At 35.1% G+C, this 16,094-nt stretch overlaps 2 protein-coding genes across 6 annotated transcripts; one reads left to right on the top strand and one right to left on the bottom strand.

The window, feature by feature from the left end:
* LOC109345908 (bifunctional purple acid phosphatase 26) lies at nt 82-6,120 on the top strand. 4 transcript variants are annotated; one of them, XM_019585208.1, is made up of 10 exons: nt 82-181; nt 632-861; nt 1,386-1,586; nt 1,794-1,905; nt 2,074-2,300; nt 3,024-3,162; nt 3,857-4,077; nt 4,230-4,351; nt 4,894-5,055; nt 5,898-6,120. In XM_019585208.1, the coding sequence occupies exons 2-10, from the start codon at nt 688-690 to the stop codon at nt 5,920-5,922; spliced, it is 1,383 nt and encodes a 460-aa protein (XP_019440753.1). In that variant the 5' UTR covers nt 82-181; nt 632-687; the 3' UTR covers nt 5,923-6,120. The 4 variants fall into 4 exon arrangements, with proteins under 4 accessions (XP_019440753.1, XP_019440727.1, XP_019440736.1 ...); XM_019585182.1 differs by having other exon boundaries at nt 5,819-6,120; XM_019585191.1 differs by having other exon boundaries at nt 5,805-6,120.
* On the bottom strand, nt 6,667-15,823 carry LOC109345896 (synaptotagmin-5-like). 2 transcript variants are annotated; one of them, XM_019585162.1, is made up of 12 exons: nt 15,432-15,823; nt 12,546-12,628; nt 12,261-12,381; nt 12,055-12,176; nt 11,539-11,640; nt 10,606-10,680; nt 9,772-9,851; nt 9,075-9,225; nt 8,755-8,985; nt 7,548-7,841; nt 7,162-7,275; nt 6,667-6,969 (listed from the first exon to the last, which is right to left on the bottom strand). In XM_019585162.1, the coding sequence occupies exons 1-12, from the start codon at nt 15,607-15,609 to the stop codon at nt 6,823-6,825; spliced, it is 1,698 nt and encodes a 565-aa protein (XP_019440707.1). In that variant the 5' UTR covers nt 15,610-15,823; the 3' UTR covers nt 6,667-6,822. The 2 variants fall into 2 exon arrangements, with proteins under 2 accessions (XP_019440707.1, XP_019440715.1); XM_019585170.1 differs by lacking the exons at nt 10,606-10,680; nt 11,539-11,640; nt 12,055-12,176; nt 12,261-12,381; nt 12,546-12,628 and adding exons at nt 13,409-13,483; nt 14,342-14,443; nt 14,858-14,979; nt 15,064-15,184 and having other exon boundaries at nt 15,349-15,823.

Genomic DNA, 16,094 nt, shown 5'->3' with positions numbered 1-16,094 from the left:
ATCCAATGGGAAAGAGGCAGGTGTGGCACGTGCTGTCGCTGTACTTGATTTGTTACGTTGTAACGTGAACCATACCCATAGCCATTTCGATAGCGATACCGATTCCCTCTTCTTCCTTTATATTTCAATTCATTATTGTCTTCACTCTCATTCCATCTGCAAATGCTTCAACCAATTCAAGGTAACCATGTTTCTCTCTCTCCCATACATTACTATCCATTCATATTTTCTCATCTCAACTATACTATATTCTTCTTTCTTATTTAACACTTACACTTATTCTGATCTCAATATTCTACCTAGATTCAACAAATTTACATACCATTTAAGTTACACTAATTATATTCAATCTCATGCTTTTAGATACACTTAACAAATTGAATTTGAAATGCTAGATTGTGTCAATTTGATTGGACCATATCTAAAATGGATAGTTTAACCAATTGATGATTTAATTAGTCAAACAAAGAGTAAAGCCAGATTTGGGGGAAATCAATAGAGATTTTAATTTCTGTTATTTTTGTTCACTCTGAAAGAAACAAATCATTTTCGACTTTAATTACTTCGAGATTTATATAAGCACAGTGACTGTGTAGTACAAAATAATATGTATTGGGATTCTTGAATGCAGACAGTTAGGGATTTCTAAGTTGATAAAGGGAAACAATTTTGCCGCTGGATACAAGGATGCAGGCCGTGTTGCGTCATTTGGTTCTTGCTTCCTTTGTCCTTTTCAGCTCCATCAAAGATGGGAGTGCAGGGATCACTAGCACTTTCATTCGGTCCGAGTTCCCATCTACAGACATCCCTCTTGACCATGAAGCATTTGCAGTTCCAAAGGGCTATAATGCACCTCAACAAGTAAATCTTCCGCCCCATTGCTTTTATTGTTTACTCTCTTGTATCATCTGATGAAACTGTGATGATGGTATTAGGCCTCAGCACTATTGAGTCTGGAATTGGACATGTGAAGCAGTTTTAAGTTATTTCTTTTATTTGTTAATGTACATATTGGTTGTCCGATCCTTCCTTAAACCTTGCGTATAACGGAGACTTTAAACCATCAGGTTTCTCTATTGGTTATATTTTCTCCAGAAATCACATACTATAGAATGTTCAACATCTCGTTATAGAACTTTTGTCTTTTTCAATAAGCAAGTCACCTAACACTACGAGATTAAAGATCCATGTTCAGAATTATGTATCTGCCACTGGAAGTATTGATACCATGGTTACATGAAAACATTCCAGTGGTAGATATTTTATACTTGAACTGAAATGATGTGGCCACTTGACCATGGCTTTTTGTCGTATCATTTTGTTCAAGCAAGGACATAATATCAATGATAAAATTATGATTTGCTGCATTGATTATTTCGCTGTAGGTGCATATCACCCAAGGTGACTATGATGGAAAAGCAGTAATTATCTCATGGGTGACCACAGATGAACCAGGCCCTAGCAAAGTACAATTTGGCACATCAGAGAATAAATTTCAAGTTAGCGCAGAAGGCAAAGTTTCAAACTACACTTTCTACAAATACAAGTCGGGTTATGTTCATCATTGTCTTATTGAAGGCCTTGAGGTAATTGCTGATCAGATTAGGAGACAAGATTTTTCATTACTGTCATTAAATCTGCAAGGTCAAAAGTAAAATAAATTGAGAAGCAACGCACCACCGGACATAACATAAGTTTTCATTTATCAATTCATCACCAAAACTTTTATTATTCTGATGGTGCCTTGTGTATAATGGTGTTTATTTGGTTAATCCAATGATTACCCTTTTCAGTACAAGACTAAATACTACTACAGAATAGGAAGTGGCGATTCTTCTAGAGAATTTTGGTTTGAAACACCTCCCGAAGTTGGGCCAGATGTACCTTACAAATTTGGGATCATTGGTTAGTTCTGTTTTCCCACGTTTCTATAACTAGAAGATGGCCTTTTGCATCTTTAATGTATACTTGTTCTATTTCTACTTCATAAAATATCTATCAGGATTTTGCTTTGATTTTTCATAATTTATTTATTTTTGTTCTCTTAAATAAATTATTGTATGTACATTGCAGGTGATTTGGGCCAAACATTTAATTCTCTATCGACTCTTGAGCATTACCTGCAGAGTGGAGCACAGACTGTGTTATTTGTTGGAGATCTTTCTTATGCTGATAGGTACCAGTACAATGATGTTGGTTTGCGGTGGGACACATGGGGCCGGTTTGCCGAAAGGAGTACAGCATATCAACCATGGATTTGGTCCACCGGAAATCACGAAATAGATTACATGCCTTACATGGTTGGGTTCTAACCTGAATCTGCATGTGTCTTGGCTATTCGTTTTCACTAACTCACTTATAGATTGAAATTAAGCCATTATTTTATGTGGCAATAAAATAATAAACCATAACTATGATTTTCATCTCCCTTTTTCTTCGCCTTTTGGAGTTAGAGGGTTCAAGAGAAATGTGCAGTTTTCTAGGTATAGCTAGTTTATCCCTTGTCTGGAATTATACATGATTATTGCCCTGGAAGGATATTTTATGTCTCCCAGCAACATATTCTTGTTAGCTGTTACATAGCAAAGCTTAATTGATGCATGCTCATTTACCTGATACAATATAGCTGACTATCGGCTCAATCAAAGTAGCAAACTATGATTTGGGCTAGTAATGTTCTGTGTTATATGCCGTCCTTTATATTTATACAGTCCTAGAGCAAATCCCATATGATTTCTTTAGAACTTTGTCAGTAAGAAGACAGCTTAAGATGTTCCAAATTTCAAGGGACAAATAAAAGTTTATTTTGTACAGAAAATAGTCAGTTGCTATTAGGTTGCTGAGTCCCAATTGATACCAAATGCAAGTGAAGTGAATATTCATGAAATTTTTTAAAACTAAATTGACCTTTTTGAAGTTTCTTTCAGTTTAAGACTTCAATTTTCTCCTGTGCCCATGTCGACTCTTTGCATTGAAGACTATAAACTTGCCTCTGATGTTGTTAAATAAATCTGCATGGTCAGGGAGAAGTTACTCCTTTCAAGAACTTCCTTAACCGATACACTACTCCTTATTTGGCCTCCCAAAGCAGCAGTCCACTCTGGTATGCCATCAGACGTGCATCAGCTCATATAATTGTGCTATCCAGCTATTCACCATTTGGTAACAAATCTCCCTATTATTACTTAATAATTTCCTGTAAATGTTGATGGACAGTTATACATTTAAATAGGCGCCATAATCTTAGTATCTTTGTTTCTCTTACACAAAACTATGCAAGCTTTACAGCAGTAAGTAGAAAGTGCTATTTCTCCTTCATGACAGAGTTGTCCTATTGATCACTACAACAACAACAACCAAGCCTTTATCCCACTAGGTGGGTCGGCTACACGGATCGAACGATGCCACAATGCTCTATCATAAATCATGGCGTATTGATCACTAATAAAGAAATAGAAATGAAGAATAAGTAAGTGTTATAAATTCAAGCACAAGGGTCCTATTGTACCAGGATACCAATATAAGCAGCAAGCAATAAATTTTCTAATAAGGAAACAGAAAACTGATGAAGAAAATCGATTTACTTTTACACCAGGTCTCAAATGCTGGTCCCAGTTGTAAGTTTGTCTTTAGGAATGGTGAGACCACATTTTGATGTTTCTAGGTCTTAAGAACATACACATTGTTATCGAGAGATGTTTCTGTGCCAGTTGAAACAGTCACTGTCCGTGGCGTATGCTTCTCAACTGCCAAGATTTGTTGTAACATATTCTTTTTTATTTAGGAGATGTTTCCTTTTATGATATTTTTTCAAAACACTGATATTTTTTCACAACACTGATATTTTTCATAACAGTAAAGTACACACCTCAATGGACGTGGCTCAAAGAAGAGCTCACGAGGGTTGATAGGGAGAAGACACCTTGGCTCATTGTGCTCATGCACGTGCCGCTCTACAACAGTAATGAGGCTCACTATATGGAGGGTGAAAGCATGCGAGCAGCTTTTGAGAGCTGGTTCATCCATTACAAAGTTGACGTCATCTTTGCTGGTCATGTCCATGCTTATGAAAGATCAGTATGGTTTTAACTCTCTGTCCATACATTTTTGTCCTTGCTTAACACAGACAATTGCATCTTACTTCGGAGTTACTAGTATAGGGAATATGATGCTTTAGTCATGTGATGCCACAATGAATTTTTTGTTGAATGTTTCTATCTTATTTTCAGTATCGGTTCTCCAATGTAGACTACAACATAACAAGCGGTCACCGGTTTCCCATAGCAGACAAATCAGCACCTGTTTACATAACAGTTGGAGATGGAGGAAATCAAGAAGGCCTTGCTTCAAGGTAAAATAAACTAATCAATTTGTCATGTATAGTCGGTTATGTCATTTAAAAAAGGTTATCTTACAACATCCTCTCTCTTTTCGGTTTCTAGTTAACCCTTTATGATTGAATCCTGGTAGGAGGTTGGTATTCGTAGTTATCATTTATCAAAGATGTCATATGATAACCCCTGGTTATGAGATGTATCTGAGAAAGGACAGAATGAGAGTCAGTGGATACTTAAGGGCAAGTCAATGACCTGCATTATAACAGTATGCTTACTTGGCAGTGGAAAAGGGGTGAGAACGGAAATTCAGTTAGGAGTGAGTAGTGATAAATGTGAGGTGAGCTGAGAGTTGAAGTAGGCAATTATTCAGAAAGGTTTGGTGCCAATTGGCTAGCAAGGAAGCAAACCCTCTAATTTTTAGATCTTTCCTGTCTTTCTCCATTCTTGTTCTTTTTAGCTTAAACCACATTGTAACGAGCTAGGGCTCCATTATTGTTATAGTAAGTTTATGATATTATCATCCTATAATTCAACTGTTTCTTCCTTGGTCGTGCAGGTTTACTGATCCACAGCCAGAATATTCTGCATTTCGAGAAGCCAGCTATGGACACTCAACACTGGAGATAAAAAATAGGACCCATGCTATCTACCACTGGAACCGCAATGATGACGGCAAGAAAGTGCCAATCGACTCTTTCATATTGTATAACCAGTATTGGTATGTTCACTTCACCATTTTCGTGTCTTAGCAATTACAGTGGCAGGGAAAATCTGTCATTGTCTACCACTTATGATCCATTATAAGATTGAAAGTTGTCATTGCGTTTGCACAATTGGCGAATAAAAAAAGATTGGAATGTCACATTCTCCGCGACATGTATTTCACTCAAGAATCGAGATAAAATAGTACAAGTTTAGAATCATGCTGGCTTAGGTTCCAGTGTCAAGCTTTAGGGTTGGTTTATGTGACATTTTCTTCCTGTAGGAAGGTTGTTTGGAAGCAAGTGAACCTTAAGATATCTGCTACACCTAACAGAAAATTTAAAATAAAATAAAATTCTATTGGAGACATCACAAGACTTAAACCCCAGAAGTTCAAAATCTGAGCTTCTTTAGCACAAGAAGGCATAATAGATTGCAATAACTGGCACTTATATACTTTGGTTAACAAGAAACAAGTCATGTAATACACACAGCTTAGCATGTTTTCTGTATCTCACATTAGGAATAAATGAAATATATACCTTAGGTAATGTATGCGTTCACTTCTAGAAATCATGCTGGTTCTTCAATTCATAGAACACTTTCTGTCATTATGTTACAATCTACTGTTTTATACTTTGCATGAAGCCTTTGCTGGCTTTACTCTGTCTCATTAAGAGATAAACCAAAATCAATGATGCAATTTCGTGTTTGTGTGTATGTTGCATTTATGTTCATCTAAACAATGATTGCAACATGGTTTAGTTCTGGCAATGCAGGGGAAACAATCGGAGAAGAAGAAAACTGAAGAAGAATTTTCTAATGACAATTATTGATGAAGCTGTGAGCATGTAATAGGAACTTCAAGCACTTTGGCATTTGAAGTTGTTAAAAGAATAAGAAGGTGCCCCCATGATTAATATTTGCAGCTCAATATTCAATATTATCAATCTACTAGTTAAGCAAAAGAATAAGGTCGACTAAAACGATTCTATGTACTTTTAGTATGTATGCTTGGATTGTACTAGCTAATAATTGTTTATCATTAAGTACAATTATATAAAAATAATATGGTCATATTGCACTATTAAATCTCATGCACCAACAAAATTTACTAAGAATCGCCTGAGATATGAGCTCAATGAAAAATAAAAAAGTAAATGAAGTAATTATTTATATCAAATCTTTTTAGCTTTAACAAAAAAGTTAGTCTGGTAGTGAAAGACTCATAGATCTTTACCTAGGTTAAAAATTAATATTTGATATTTGGGAGTGACAATTGCTTAAAAAGGGAAAGTTATTTACTCCAGAGGTATTAATTCTTTACCGAGTATAAGTGAATACTCTTGATTAGAAAAATCTATTAGATTTTAACTTGCACATATGAATGTGAGAGAATAACTTAGTTTTCTGATGTATATATCTTACCTTTATTTTTTACCATCTTCCCCTGAGGTTAATATAACCCTTTAAAAGAACTTGCATCCTAGGGTAGCACTAAAAAATATGTTTTGAAATAACTTGCATTCGAATATAATAATAACTAGTTTTCAAATAATACCTCCATTTTTACAAAAAAATATGTTTTTCTTAAGCTTAAAAAGAACAACCATGTATAAGTATAACATGTAGAATTCTTTATGTTTGACAAGACAATTATGTATGTACATTGCCTTCTATAACTGCTATGAAAGATACAAATTGAATAAATCAACAAGATATGTGGGTAACAATATGGTTTACAAATGCACAATTGCATCCTCTATATGGTGGAAAGGGCAAATTAAGAATCACGGTAAATTGTTTGTGGCATCCACTTGAGATGCATATTCAAAAAGCCAGATTTGGCACTATCTAGCTCAAAACGTTCTTTGTATTCCCCTTCCAATATGACCCTTGTAAGTGTCAATATAACTCTGCCCATATAATCCTGCATCAATCAGAAACCCTCATGAGTCATGACCAAGTTATAGATAGTTTATTTGCACTTTTTTTGCAGCATGATTAAATATAATGCTGCTTTAATATGTTATCAAGTCATGAGAAAAGACAATCTTAGTACTAATTAAACACATAATGAATCCTTCAAAATAAAATAAAAACACAGAATGAAAAAAATTACCTTTCCAAATGTGTCATGGTCATAAACATCAACAAGTAGCATATCATGTAACCCATCCTCAACAACAAAGTCAAATGTTTGATTCCAAACAGGATTCAAACTGTCATTAACAACCTGAAAAATTAACAAAATTTTCAGGGTCAAGTAAGTTCATAATCTGTTGATACTTAGTTAAGCCACAATATTAGAAAGCAGCAACTAACTTCCAATGCACATTACAGAGATTCAACCCGAATGCCCCTAACCCACCCAAAGAATAAAGGAAAAAAAATCTAAAAGGAGATTATAAAGCACATCAACTATAATAGTCATAGGCCATCTCTATGATTCTCAAAATAAATATAAAGTAAATGCTACTTTTGGTTCTCGGACCATCAAAATCTTACCCGGGTATGGTTTTTAGTGCCTGCTTTCTTCAAGGTAAGAACAACAAAAGGATCAGATTTGCCCATGAAATCTGTTGCAGGTAAGTCTTCACCAGATATCACAGTAACAGAAAGGACTCCTCTAATGATAGCCTTCTTTTTCTTCTGTGTAGTTCTATTTTCATTTCCATTAGACTTAATCCCATTATTTGAACTTTTAAGAACCTTTTCCAAGGACGTCATTGAGTAGCTCGGAGCAAATGGGTTGGTAAAGTTCTCCATGCCAAACGGATAGTACAAAAGCTCCAAATGTACCTAAGCAAAAACAACAACAATTAACAGAAAAGAAAATATATTTATTATGTTAGACACAGAAACATTTTTTTTTTACATTTTACATACTAAGAAATGAACATAAATTCGTATTGACCAAGTACTTTTGAACTATGGAATGAGAAGCATCTATACTTCAAGAGAGATGTGTCTGTCTCAAACATGGGACAGACTATCAGGATACAGTCGCGAGGTATGAGGCTTGAGTTCACTTCAGAAGTGTTAGAATCTGGTCAGAATCATATATAGCCAATTCTGTACATGGAGCAACAAAGCCAGTTTTTCGTCTTATATTTTATAAGATGTTTGCTAAGATCACATGACAGTCAAGAAGAATAGGATAATGATGGCTCAACTAAGATACTCTGTCCATAGAAAAAGATATGACAGAAAGAACTTGATATTTGAGGCCCTAACAATGCAACATACGTTATTTTCTCGAACACTTCCTTTGAACATCGTGACTGCGAAGAAGAAGGAATAAGTACTTGCTAACAACTAGTTGGTTTTTTAGTGTTTCAAAACCAATTGGAACCCTGAATTTTAATAAAAGGGCGGCCCAATGCACGAGACTCTCACATAATGGAGTCTAGGGAAGGTTGATGTATGCAGTCTTACCTCTAACTATTGATAGTTTCCAGGATCTGAACCCTGAATTTCAACAAGCAGCGGAAATAGCAGATATATGATAAATTACTGTATTAGGTTCAGCTTTCCTTAGCAGTAGGTGTGCTGGTAAAATGGATTGGATTCGACGTAACTTGTTCATTTTCAGAAAGCACAGAATCTCTAAGTGTTGAAGTGAAAGACAAAAAGGTAAACTCTGAATACAGTCTCACACACAGAACTCTCTAACTATTAATAGTTTTAATCTAGTGAATTAGTATTTTTTTACCTTCCCTCTATTCTTGTTATCCCTTTGGATCTCTAAATCCTTGACCAGCTTCAACCACACGTCTTTTACTTTACCAGGCTGAAGTTCGCTAAGCCTTATGTGAGCACATCCAATCAAATCAGACAACCCCAAACCCTCAGAATCATGAACTTTAACAGTCAAGTGCTGCGTGGACACATCTTCAACAATAAATTCGAAGTGTTCGTTCCAAATTGGATTCAAATCATTGTCCTGGAGGAAGAAAACAAGATAATGTTATTTCTTCAGGAATTGAGAATCAACAAACGGTTGAGACAGAGAGAAAAACTAAATCAACTCACAATTGTCTTGCTAGTTTCTGTTCTGTCACGTATAGGCCGTACAAATAATACAGCATATGGATCTGATTTCCCAATGAAATCCTTGTTTGTCAAATCCTTTGCTTGCACAAGTTTTACTTCTAGTATCCCTACAGGTTTCAACTCCAGATCACTGAACACGAAAACAGAGTAAGGTTCAAAATGGCAATTCTGTGATTTAACCAGCCGAAGCCCCAGATCATTGTAAAAGTAATCCATGTGAAATGGCACCACCGCCAAATTGACTGGTCAACGGGTTTAGGCATGCAGACCAGGCATAATGCAACATGAAGATACATATTTACAAAGACCATTCTCAGTCCAGCATATATACATGTCTATTGGTACTGTGGCTCACTATTTCATATATGATAACAAGGTAGAAAAAGGACTTGAATCATGGAACTAGTGCAGAATCTTGTTTATAGTTCATTGACGGACATTACTTTAATAATTACATAATTAGATTAAATCTTCCAACGATTCCAACCCTTGATGTAAACAGTTAAGAATTTCACACAATTTATGGAAATGTATTTTACTCAACAGAAGTAAAAACTTCAAAATATATCCACAAAAAATCAAGAACAACAATTAGTGGAAGCCATGCAATAACAAAAAAAAAACAACAATGATAAAATTGAAGTGTGATCGAGAAGTTATTTATACAATTGAATACCTGTAATCCCCAGGCAAGATGGGTATAACTTTTCTCACAGGCCATGTAATAGAATCCTCAACAGCATCCCGAATTGCCTCCTGTAGTTTAATTTACTTCATAAGTAAAGGTATAATCAGAATAACAGAAAATTATATCAGTATAAACTTTAAGCTGAATTCATAAGTTGCATGCAAACATATACACAAGATCGTTGCACCAGATTTTATTACTTAATACTACAAATTGATCGCATACATGTGTGGTAGAAAATGAAGGAGTGGCGAGTGTGGAATGACAGGAAAAGTAGTGGAGGGGAGGTGGCATGTAATTATAGAAAAATATTTGTTTAAATGTCAAATTGCATTTATAGCAACAGTAAGGTTGTTGCTTAGTGAACATGAGGTTACGAGTTTAAATCTTGGAAACAGGCTTTCCACTTACAACGGTAAGACCGCATATATCTATACTCCCAGACCCCACTAATGGGAGCCTCGTGCAATGGGCCACCCTTTTATACTTTAGTTGTTTGTTTAACAAAAAGTTAATAAACAAGGAACTTTTGGAACACTTTTAGTATGGACATAAAGTGAAGATGGAAATCTAATCTACCTCTTGTTCTCTTTATTGATAGTAAAGACCACAAAGCTAAAACTCAATTACAAAAGTTCACTTGAAAACAACTGGCATCCCCCAAAGGAAATAAAATGATTACAGATTTCATGGTGTTTCTTTTCAATCTATAGTGAACAGTGAAAACCATGCTTCTATTAAATTTCAATAGAAGTTAAGGCATAACAATACAACATGAAAAACTGCACAGGTGTATCATTAACAGAAAGCAGTAGTACAAACCTCAATTGCATTGGATAATCCAGGGATTGTTGACATGTCACCACCAATGACTTTCAGCGTAAAATCTAACTTTTTCTGAAAGTTTAAATTTTATGAAATAATTAAGTATATGGGACGTGTGTGTCCATGATAGGAATAAAAGGGGTTAGAGAAGTTTGTAAAGTAGTTAGTAGTTGGAATTGGCGGGAAATGATAAATTGGTTGTTAGTTGAACAATGGCGGGAAAGTTAGTTAAAGTAGTTAGAAATGAATTAGTAGGATATAAGGTGTAATTGATGATTGTAATACTGACTTTTTGATGAATAAACATCCTCTGCACTCTAAACCTTCTTCCCTTCTCTTCTTCAATTCAATTTCTCTCTTTCTACATCTCTTTCTCCTATCAGTCCATGAGCTTGATTTCTATGTAAAAACATGGCCTGAAAGTGTTTATTGTCTGCGCATAGAATGCGGGAAAGGAAAGTATTGCTTGGAGTCGGTGTGTGTGAATTTGAGCACATTGAAGAGAAGAAGCCATGAGCATAGAGGCTTTTCTTGGGACTAGTACAATTAAGCACCAAATTACAAGGTAGACAACCTAACCATTGTCCCAATGCTCACTCACTAATGCAATCACCACACCTAGTGGGATTAAGGCTTGATTGTTGTTGTTTATGGAAATAGTGCAATTATTTTAAATTAACAACAATTAAACCTTAATCCTACTAGGTGGGGTCGGCTTTTGAGGCTCCTATGTAATGGAGTCTGGGGAGGGTAGACGTAAGTAACCTTACCATTGTGGTGAGGCTCATATAAGCTTAATTTAACTGAATTGAGATGAACCTCAAGAGGGTGTTTGGCCCCACTTTACCAGAAAAACCACTGGAAGCCTAATACTAACGTAGGTGTACTAACACAAGTGGTAAATAATGAAATGGAAATGAGATACCATACCTTTTGCCTTAAGGAATAACTAACAGCACCAAAGCCAGGAAACTCGTCCACCAGTGGCTTAAAAATCAGCCTGAAAACTCCCGTAAATCCTATATTTTTCACCTGAACAGAGAGTACAAGAATGCAAAATCAACTATAATCACTTGAGGAGTAAACCTCGCCAATTTAGTATTATCGTGCCCAGAAGTGCAATAGTGCAAAATCCTATAGTTTTTATGCGTGTTAACAGTAATACAAAAGGTATGAGGAGGTGTATCCTTCTTACACCCTGTCAAATGGTACTACATCCTCAACTCCTCATACCATTGTGGTGCGATTCGTGTTATATTAATGAACCAATAGGTCTAAAGTTGCATTCAGTTACAGAGCTAAATGATAACATTTCTTATTAAAATGGAAGAGTCTGAGTATTACATTAGTTTAATTGAATGAAAAGAAAAGGCACGACTTGGCAACATTAGCAATTTTAGCATGGAATCTTCAAAGACAATAACAAGCAAAAAATTAGTTGTGTACCTGTACTGGTAGAGCAACACCAATGAGAGTTTTGATATCAAGTATAATACTTGGATTCCCATCCCAATTCATTTCTAACTCCAATGTAACACCTTCTCCTCCATCTTCAATTATAGACACCCCTATAGAATAACATCAAACAAATTAGAAAACAAAACAAAACACATAATCCTTAACAACAAAGTGTCAAGAAGTGAGTGATTTACCTGTAAACTGGGGTGCTACAGTACCAAGAGTAAGCTTAGAAAACTTGAGAGAAGACAAAATAAAGGGTCTATATTGTTCAAGAATTGGTTCCACTGAAGTTTTAATAAGCTCAGAAGCAGCCTAACATAACATAAAATAACAAAATTGATTAGGAAAAAAGGACAGTAATAATAAAATTAAAACAAATAAATATAGTATTATGACAGCATCCGATCCATATAACCGAACAACGACAGGATTAAGGCTCGATTGTTGTTCCTATAAAATTAAAAGAAAGTAAGTACCTCATTAACATAAGGCCAGATCTTAGTAAGATGAGAATTAAACCAATTTAACTTCTGGGATTGGGAAAAGACAACCCAAGAAGGATAAAACTGAGAAGGAAGGATAGTCCTGTAGTTTAATTTACTTCATAAGTAAAGGTATAATCAGAATAACAGAAAATTATATCAGTATAAACTTTAAGCTGAATTCATAAGTTGCATGCAAACATATACACAAGATCGTTGCACCAGATTTTATTACTTAATACTACAAATTGATCGCATACATGTGTGGTAGAAAATGAAGGAGTGGCGAGTGTGGAATGACAGGAAAAGTAGTGGAGGGGAGGTGGCATGTAATTATAGAAAAATATTTGTTTAAATGTCAAATTGCATTTATAGCAACAGTAAGGTTGTTGCTTAGTGAACATGAGGTTACGAGTTTAAATCTTGGAAACAGGCTTTCCACTTACAACGGTAAGACCGCATATATCTATACTCCCAGACCCCACTAATGGGAGCCTCGTGCAATGGGCCACCCTTTTATACTTTAGTTGTTTGTTTAACAAAAAGTTAATAAACAAGGAACTTTTGGAACACTTTTAGTATGGACATAAAGTGAAGATGGAAATCTAATCTACCTCTTGTTCTCTTTATTGATAGTAAAGACCACAAAGCTAAAACTCAATTACAAAAGTTCACTTGAAAACAACTGGCATCCCCCAAAGGAAATAAAATGATTACAGATTTCATGGTGTTTCTTTTCAATCTATAGTGAACAGTGAAAACCATGCTTCTATTAAATTTCAATAGAAGTTAAGGCATAACAATACAACATGAAAAACTGCACAGGTGTATCATTAACAGAAAGCAGTAGTACAAACCTCAATTGCATTGGATAATCCAGGGATTGTTGACATGTCACCACCAATGACTTTCAGCGTAAAATCTAACTTTTTCTGAAAGTTTAAATTTTATGAAATAATTAAGTATATGGGACGTGTGTGTCCATGATAGGAATAAAAGGGGTTAGAGAAGTTTGTAAAGTAGTTAGTAGTTGGAATTGGCGGGAAATGATAAATTGGTTGTTAGTTGAACAATGGCGGGAAAGTTAGTTAAAGTAGTTAGAAATGAATTAGTAGGATATAAGGTGTAATTGATGATTGTAATACTGACTTTTTGATGAATAAACATCCTCTGCACTCTAAACCTTCTTCCCTTCTCTTCTTCAATTCAATTTCTCTCTTTCTACATCTCTTTCTCCTATCAGTCCATGAGCTTGATTTCTATGTAAAAACATGGCCTGAAAGTGTTTATTGTCTGCGCATAGAATGCGGGAAAGGAAAGTATTGCTTGGAGTCGGTGTGTGTGAATTTGAGCACATTGAAGAGAAGAAGCCATGAGCATAGAGGCTTTTCTTGGGACTAGTACAATTAAGCACCAAATTACAAGGTAGACAACCTAACCATTGTCCCAATGCTCACTCACTAATGCAATCACCACACCTAGTGGGATTAAGGCTTGATTGTTGTTGTTTATGGAAATAGTGCAATTATTTTAAATTAACAACAATTAAACCTTAATCCTACTAGGTGGGGTCGGCTTTTGAGGCTCCTATGTAATGGAGTCTGGGGAGGGTAGACGTAAGTAACCTTACCATTGTGGTGAGGCTCATATAAGCTTAATTTAACTGAATTGAGATGAACCTCAAGAGGGTGTTTGGCCCCACTTTACCAGAAAAACCACTGGAAGCCTAATACTAACGTAGGTGTACTAACACAAGTGGTAAATAATGAAATGGAAATGAGATACCATACCTTTTGCCTTAAGGAATAACTAACAGCACCAAAGCCAGGAAACTCGTCCACCAGTGGCTTAAAAATCAGCCTGAAAACTCCCGTAAATCCTATATTTTTCACCTGAACAGAGAGTACAAGAATGCAAAATCAACTATAATCACTTGAGGAGTAAACCTCGCCAATTTAGTATTATCGTGCCCAGAAGTGCAATAGTGCAAAATCCTATAGTTTTTATGCGTGTTAACAGTAATACAAAAGGTATGAGGAGGTGTATCCTTCTTACACCCTGTCAAATGGTACTACATCCTCAACTCCTCATACCATTGTGGTGCGATTCGTGTTATATTAATGAACCAATAGGTCTAAAGTTGCATTCAGTTACAGAGCTAAATGATAACATTTCTTATTAAAATGGAAGAGTCTGAGTATTACATTAGTTTAATTGAATGAAAAGAAAAGGCACGACTTGGCAACATTAGCAATTTTAGCATGGAATCTTCAAAGACAATAACAAGCAAAAAATTAGTTGTGTACCTGTACTGGTAGAGCAACACCAATGAGAGTTTTGATATCAAGTATAATACTTGGATTCCCATCCCAATTCATTTCTAACTCCAATGTAACACCTTCTCCTCCATCTTCAATTATAGACACCCCTATAGAATAACATCAAACAAATTAGAAAACAAAACAAAACACATAATCCTTAACAACAAAGTGTCAAGAAGTGAGTGATTTACCTGTAAACTGGGGTGCTACAGTACCAAGAGTAAGCTTAGAAAACTTGAGAGAAGACAAAATAAAGGGTCTATATTGTTCAAGAATTGGTTCCACTGAAGTTTTAATAAGCTCAGAAGCAGCCTAACATAACATAAAATAACAAAATTGATTAGGAAAAAAGGACAGTAATAATAAAATTAAAACAAATAAATATAGTATTATGACAGCATCCGATCCATATAACCGAACAACGACAGGATTAAGGCTCGATTGTTGTTCCTATAAAATTAAAAGAAAGTAAGTACCTCATTAACATAAGGCCAGATCTTAGTAAGATGAGAATTAAACCAATTTAACTTCTGGGATTGGGAAAAGACAACCCAAGAAGGATAAAACTGAGAAGGAAGGATAGTTCTAGAATCTTCCACAGTCATTCTTGCAAAAGCAGCAACAGTAGTTGCAAGCTGAGATCTTTGTATAGAACGTGATATCTCTGAGCGAATGAAAACAACAATGATGGCTAAACCCACCACTATTCCCATCACCATCCCAAATACGAAACCCATATTCGATTAAGATTTCTCCAACAAACCACACAGAAATGAAGAAAAATTGTTAATGGGTTTCAGATTTTAAGGTCAAAAGCAATATAAGTTATTAAGAATGTGGTGAAATGGTAAGAAAAAGCTTTGACTTTTGAACAACATAAATTCTGATACATAGGATGGAGAAGTGTACTTATTAAGTTAAGAAATTAAGTGCTTTTGTTGTAATCGATGTTGCTGAAAAACAATGATTGCAACAAAAGTTGTGGCTTTTTCTTTTCTTTTTTTTGCACTGTACGGAGAGTCACAAATTCTTCTTCTCATAGTTGTTACTTGTTAGTAAGATTTTGGGTTAAAAATAATTTTGGTAAAAAATAGATTAAGGTAAAAGTTTGCTGAATTAATTTTCAGATTTTGTTACTAGAAGTTGATTTTTTTATATTTCAGCTAATTTTAACCAAGAAAGGAAAGGGATTGTATCTTTTTAATGTCATAAGAGTTTGTCC

This window comes from Lupinus angustifolius, chromosome LG01 (genome assembly GCF_001865875.1).
Source record: "Lupinus angustifolius cultivar Tanjil chromosome LG01, LupAngTanjil_v1.0, whole genome shotgun sequence".
Taxonomy (NCBI): Eukaryota; Viridiplantae; Streptophyta; class Magnoliopsida; order Fabales; family Fabaceae; genus Lupinus; species Lupinus angustifolius.
The sequence above is the reverse complement of the archived record's forward strand: the minus strand, read 5'-3'. Positions and strand labels throughout refer to the sequence as shown.

What these genes read in the sequence shown, in the direction of transcription:
- LOC109345908 (XM_019585182.1), top strand. Translation starts at nt 688, where the DNA reads ATGCAGGCCGTGTTGCGTCATTTGGTTCTTGCTTCCTTTGTCCTTTTC. An exon ending in GCTATAATGCACCTCAACAA is followed by an intron (nt 862 to 1,385) that starts GTAAATCTTCCG and finishes ATTTCGCTGTAG; the next exon opens with GTGCATATCACCCAAGGTGA. An exon ending in TCCATGCTTATGAAAGATCA is followed by an intron (nt 4,078 to 4,229) that starts GTATGGTTTTAA and finishes TCTTATTTTCAG; the next exon opens with TATCGGTTCTCCAATGTAGA.
- LOC109345896 (XM_019585170.1), bottom strand. Translation starts at nt 15,609, where the DNA reads ATGGGTTTCGTATTTGGGATGGTGATGGGAATAGTGGTGGGTTTAGCC. An exon ending in GTTATTCCTTAAGGCAAAAG is followed by an intron (nt 13,484 to 14,341) that starts GTATGGTATCTC and finishes TTAAACTTTCAG; the next exon opens with AAAAAGTTAGATTTTACGCT. An exon ending in ATCTTGCCTGGGGATTACAG is followed by an intron (nt 9,226 to 9,771) that starts GTATTCAATTGT and finishes TTTCGTGTTCAG; the next exon opens with TGATCTGGAGTTGAAACCTG.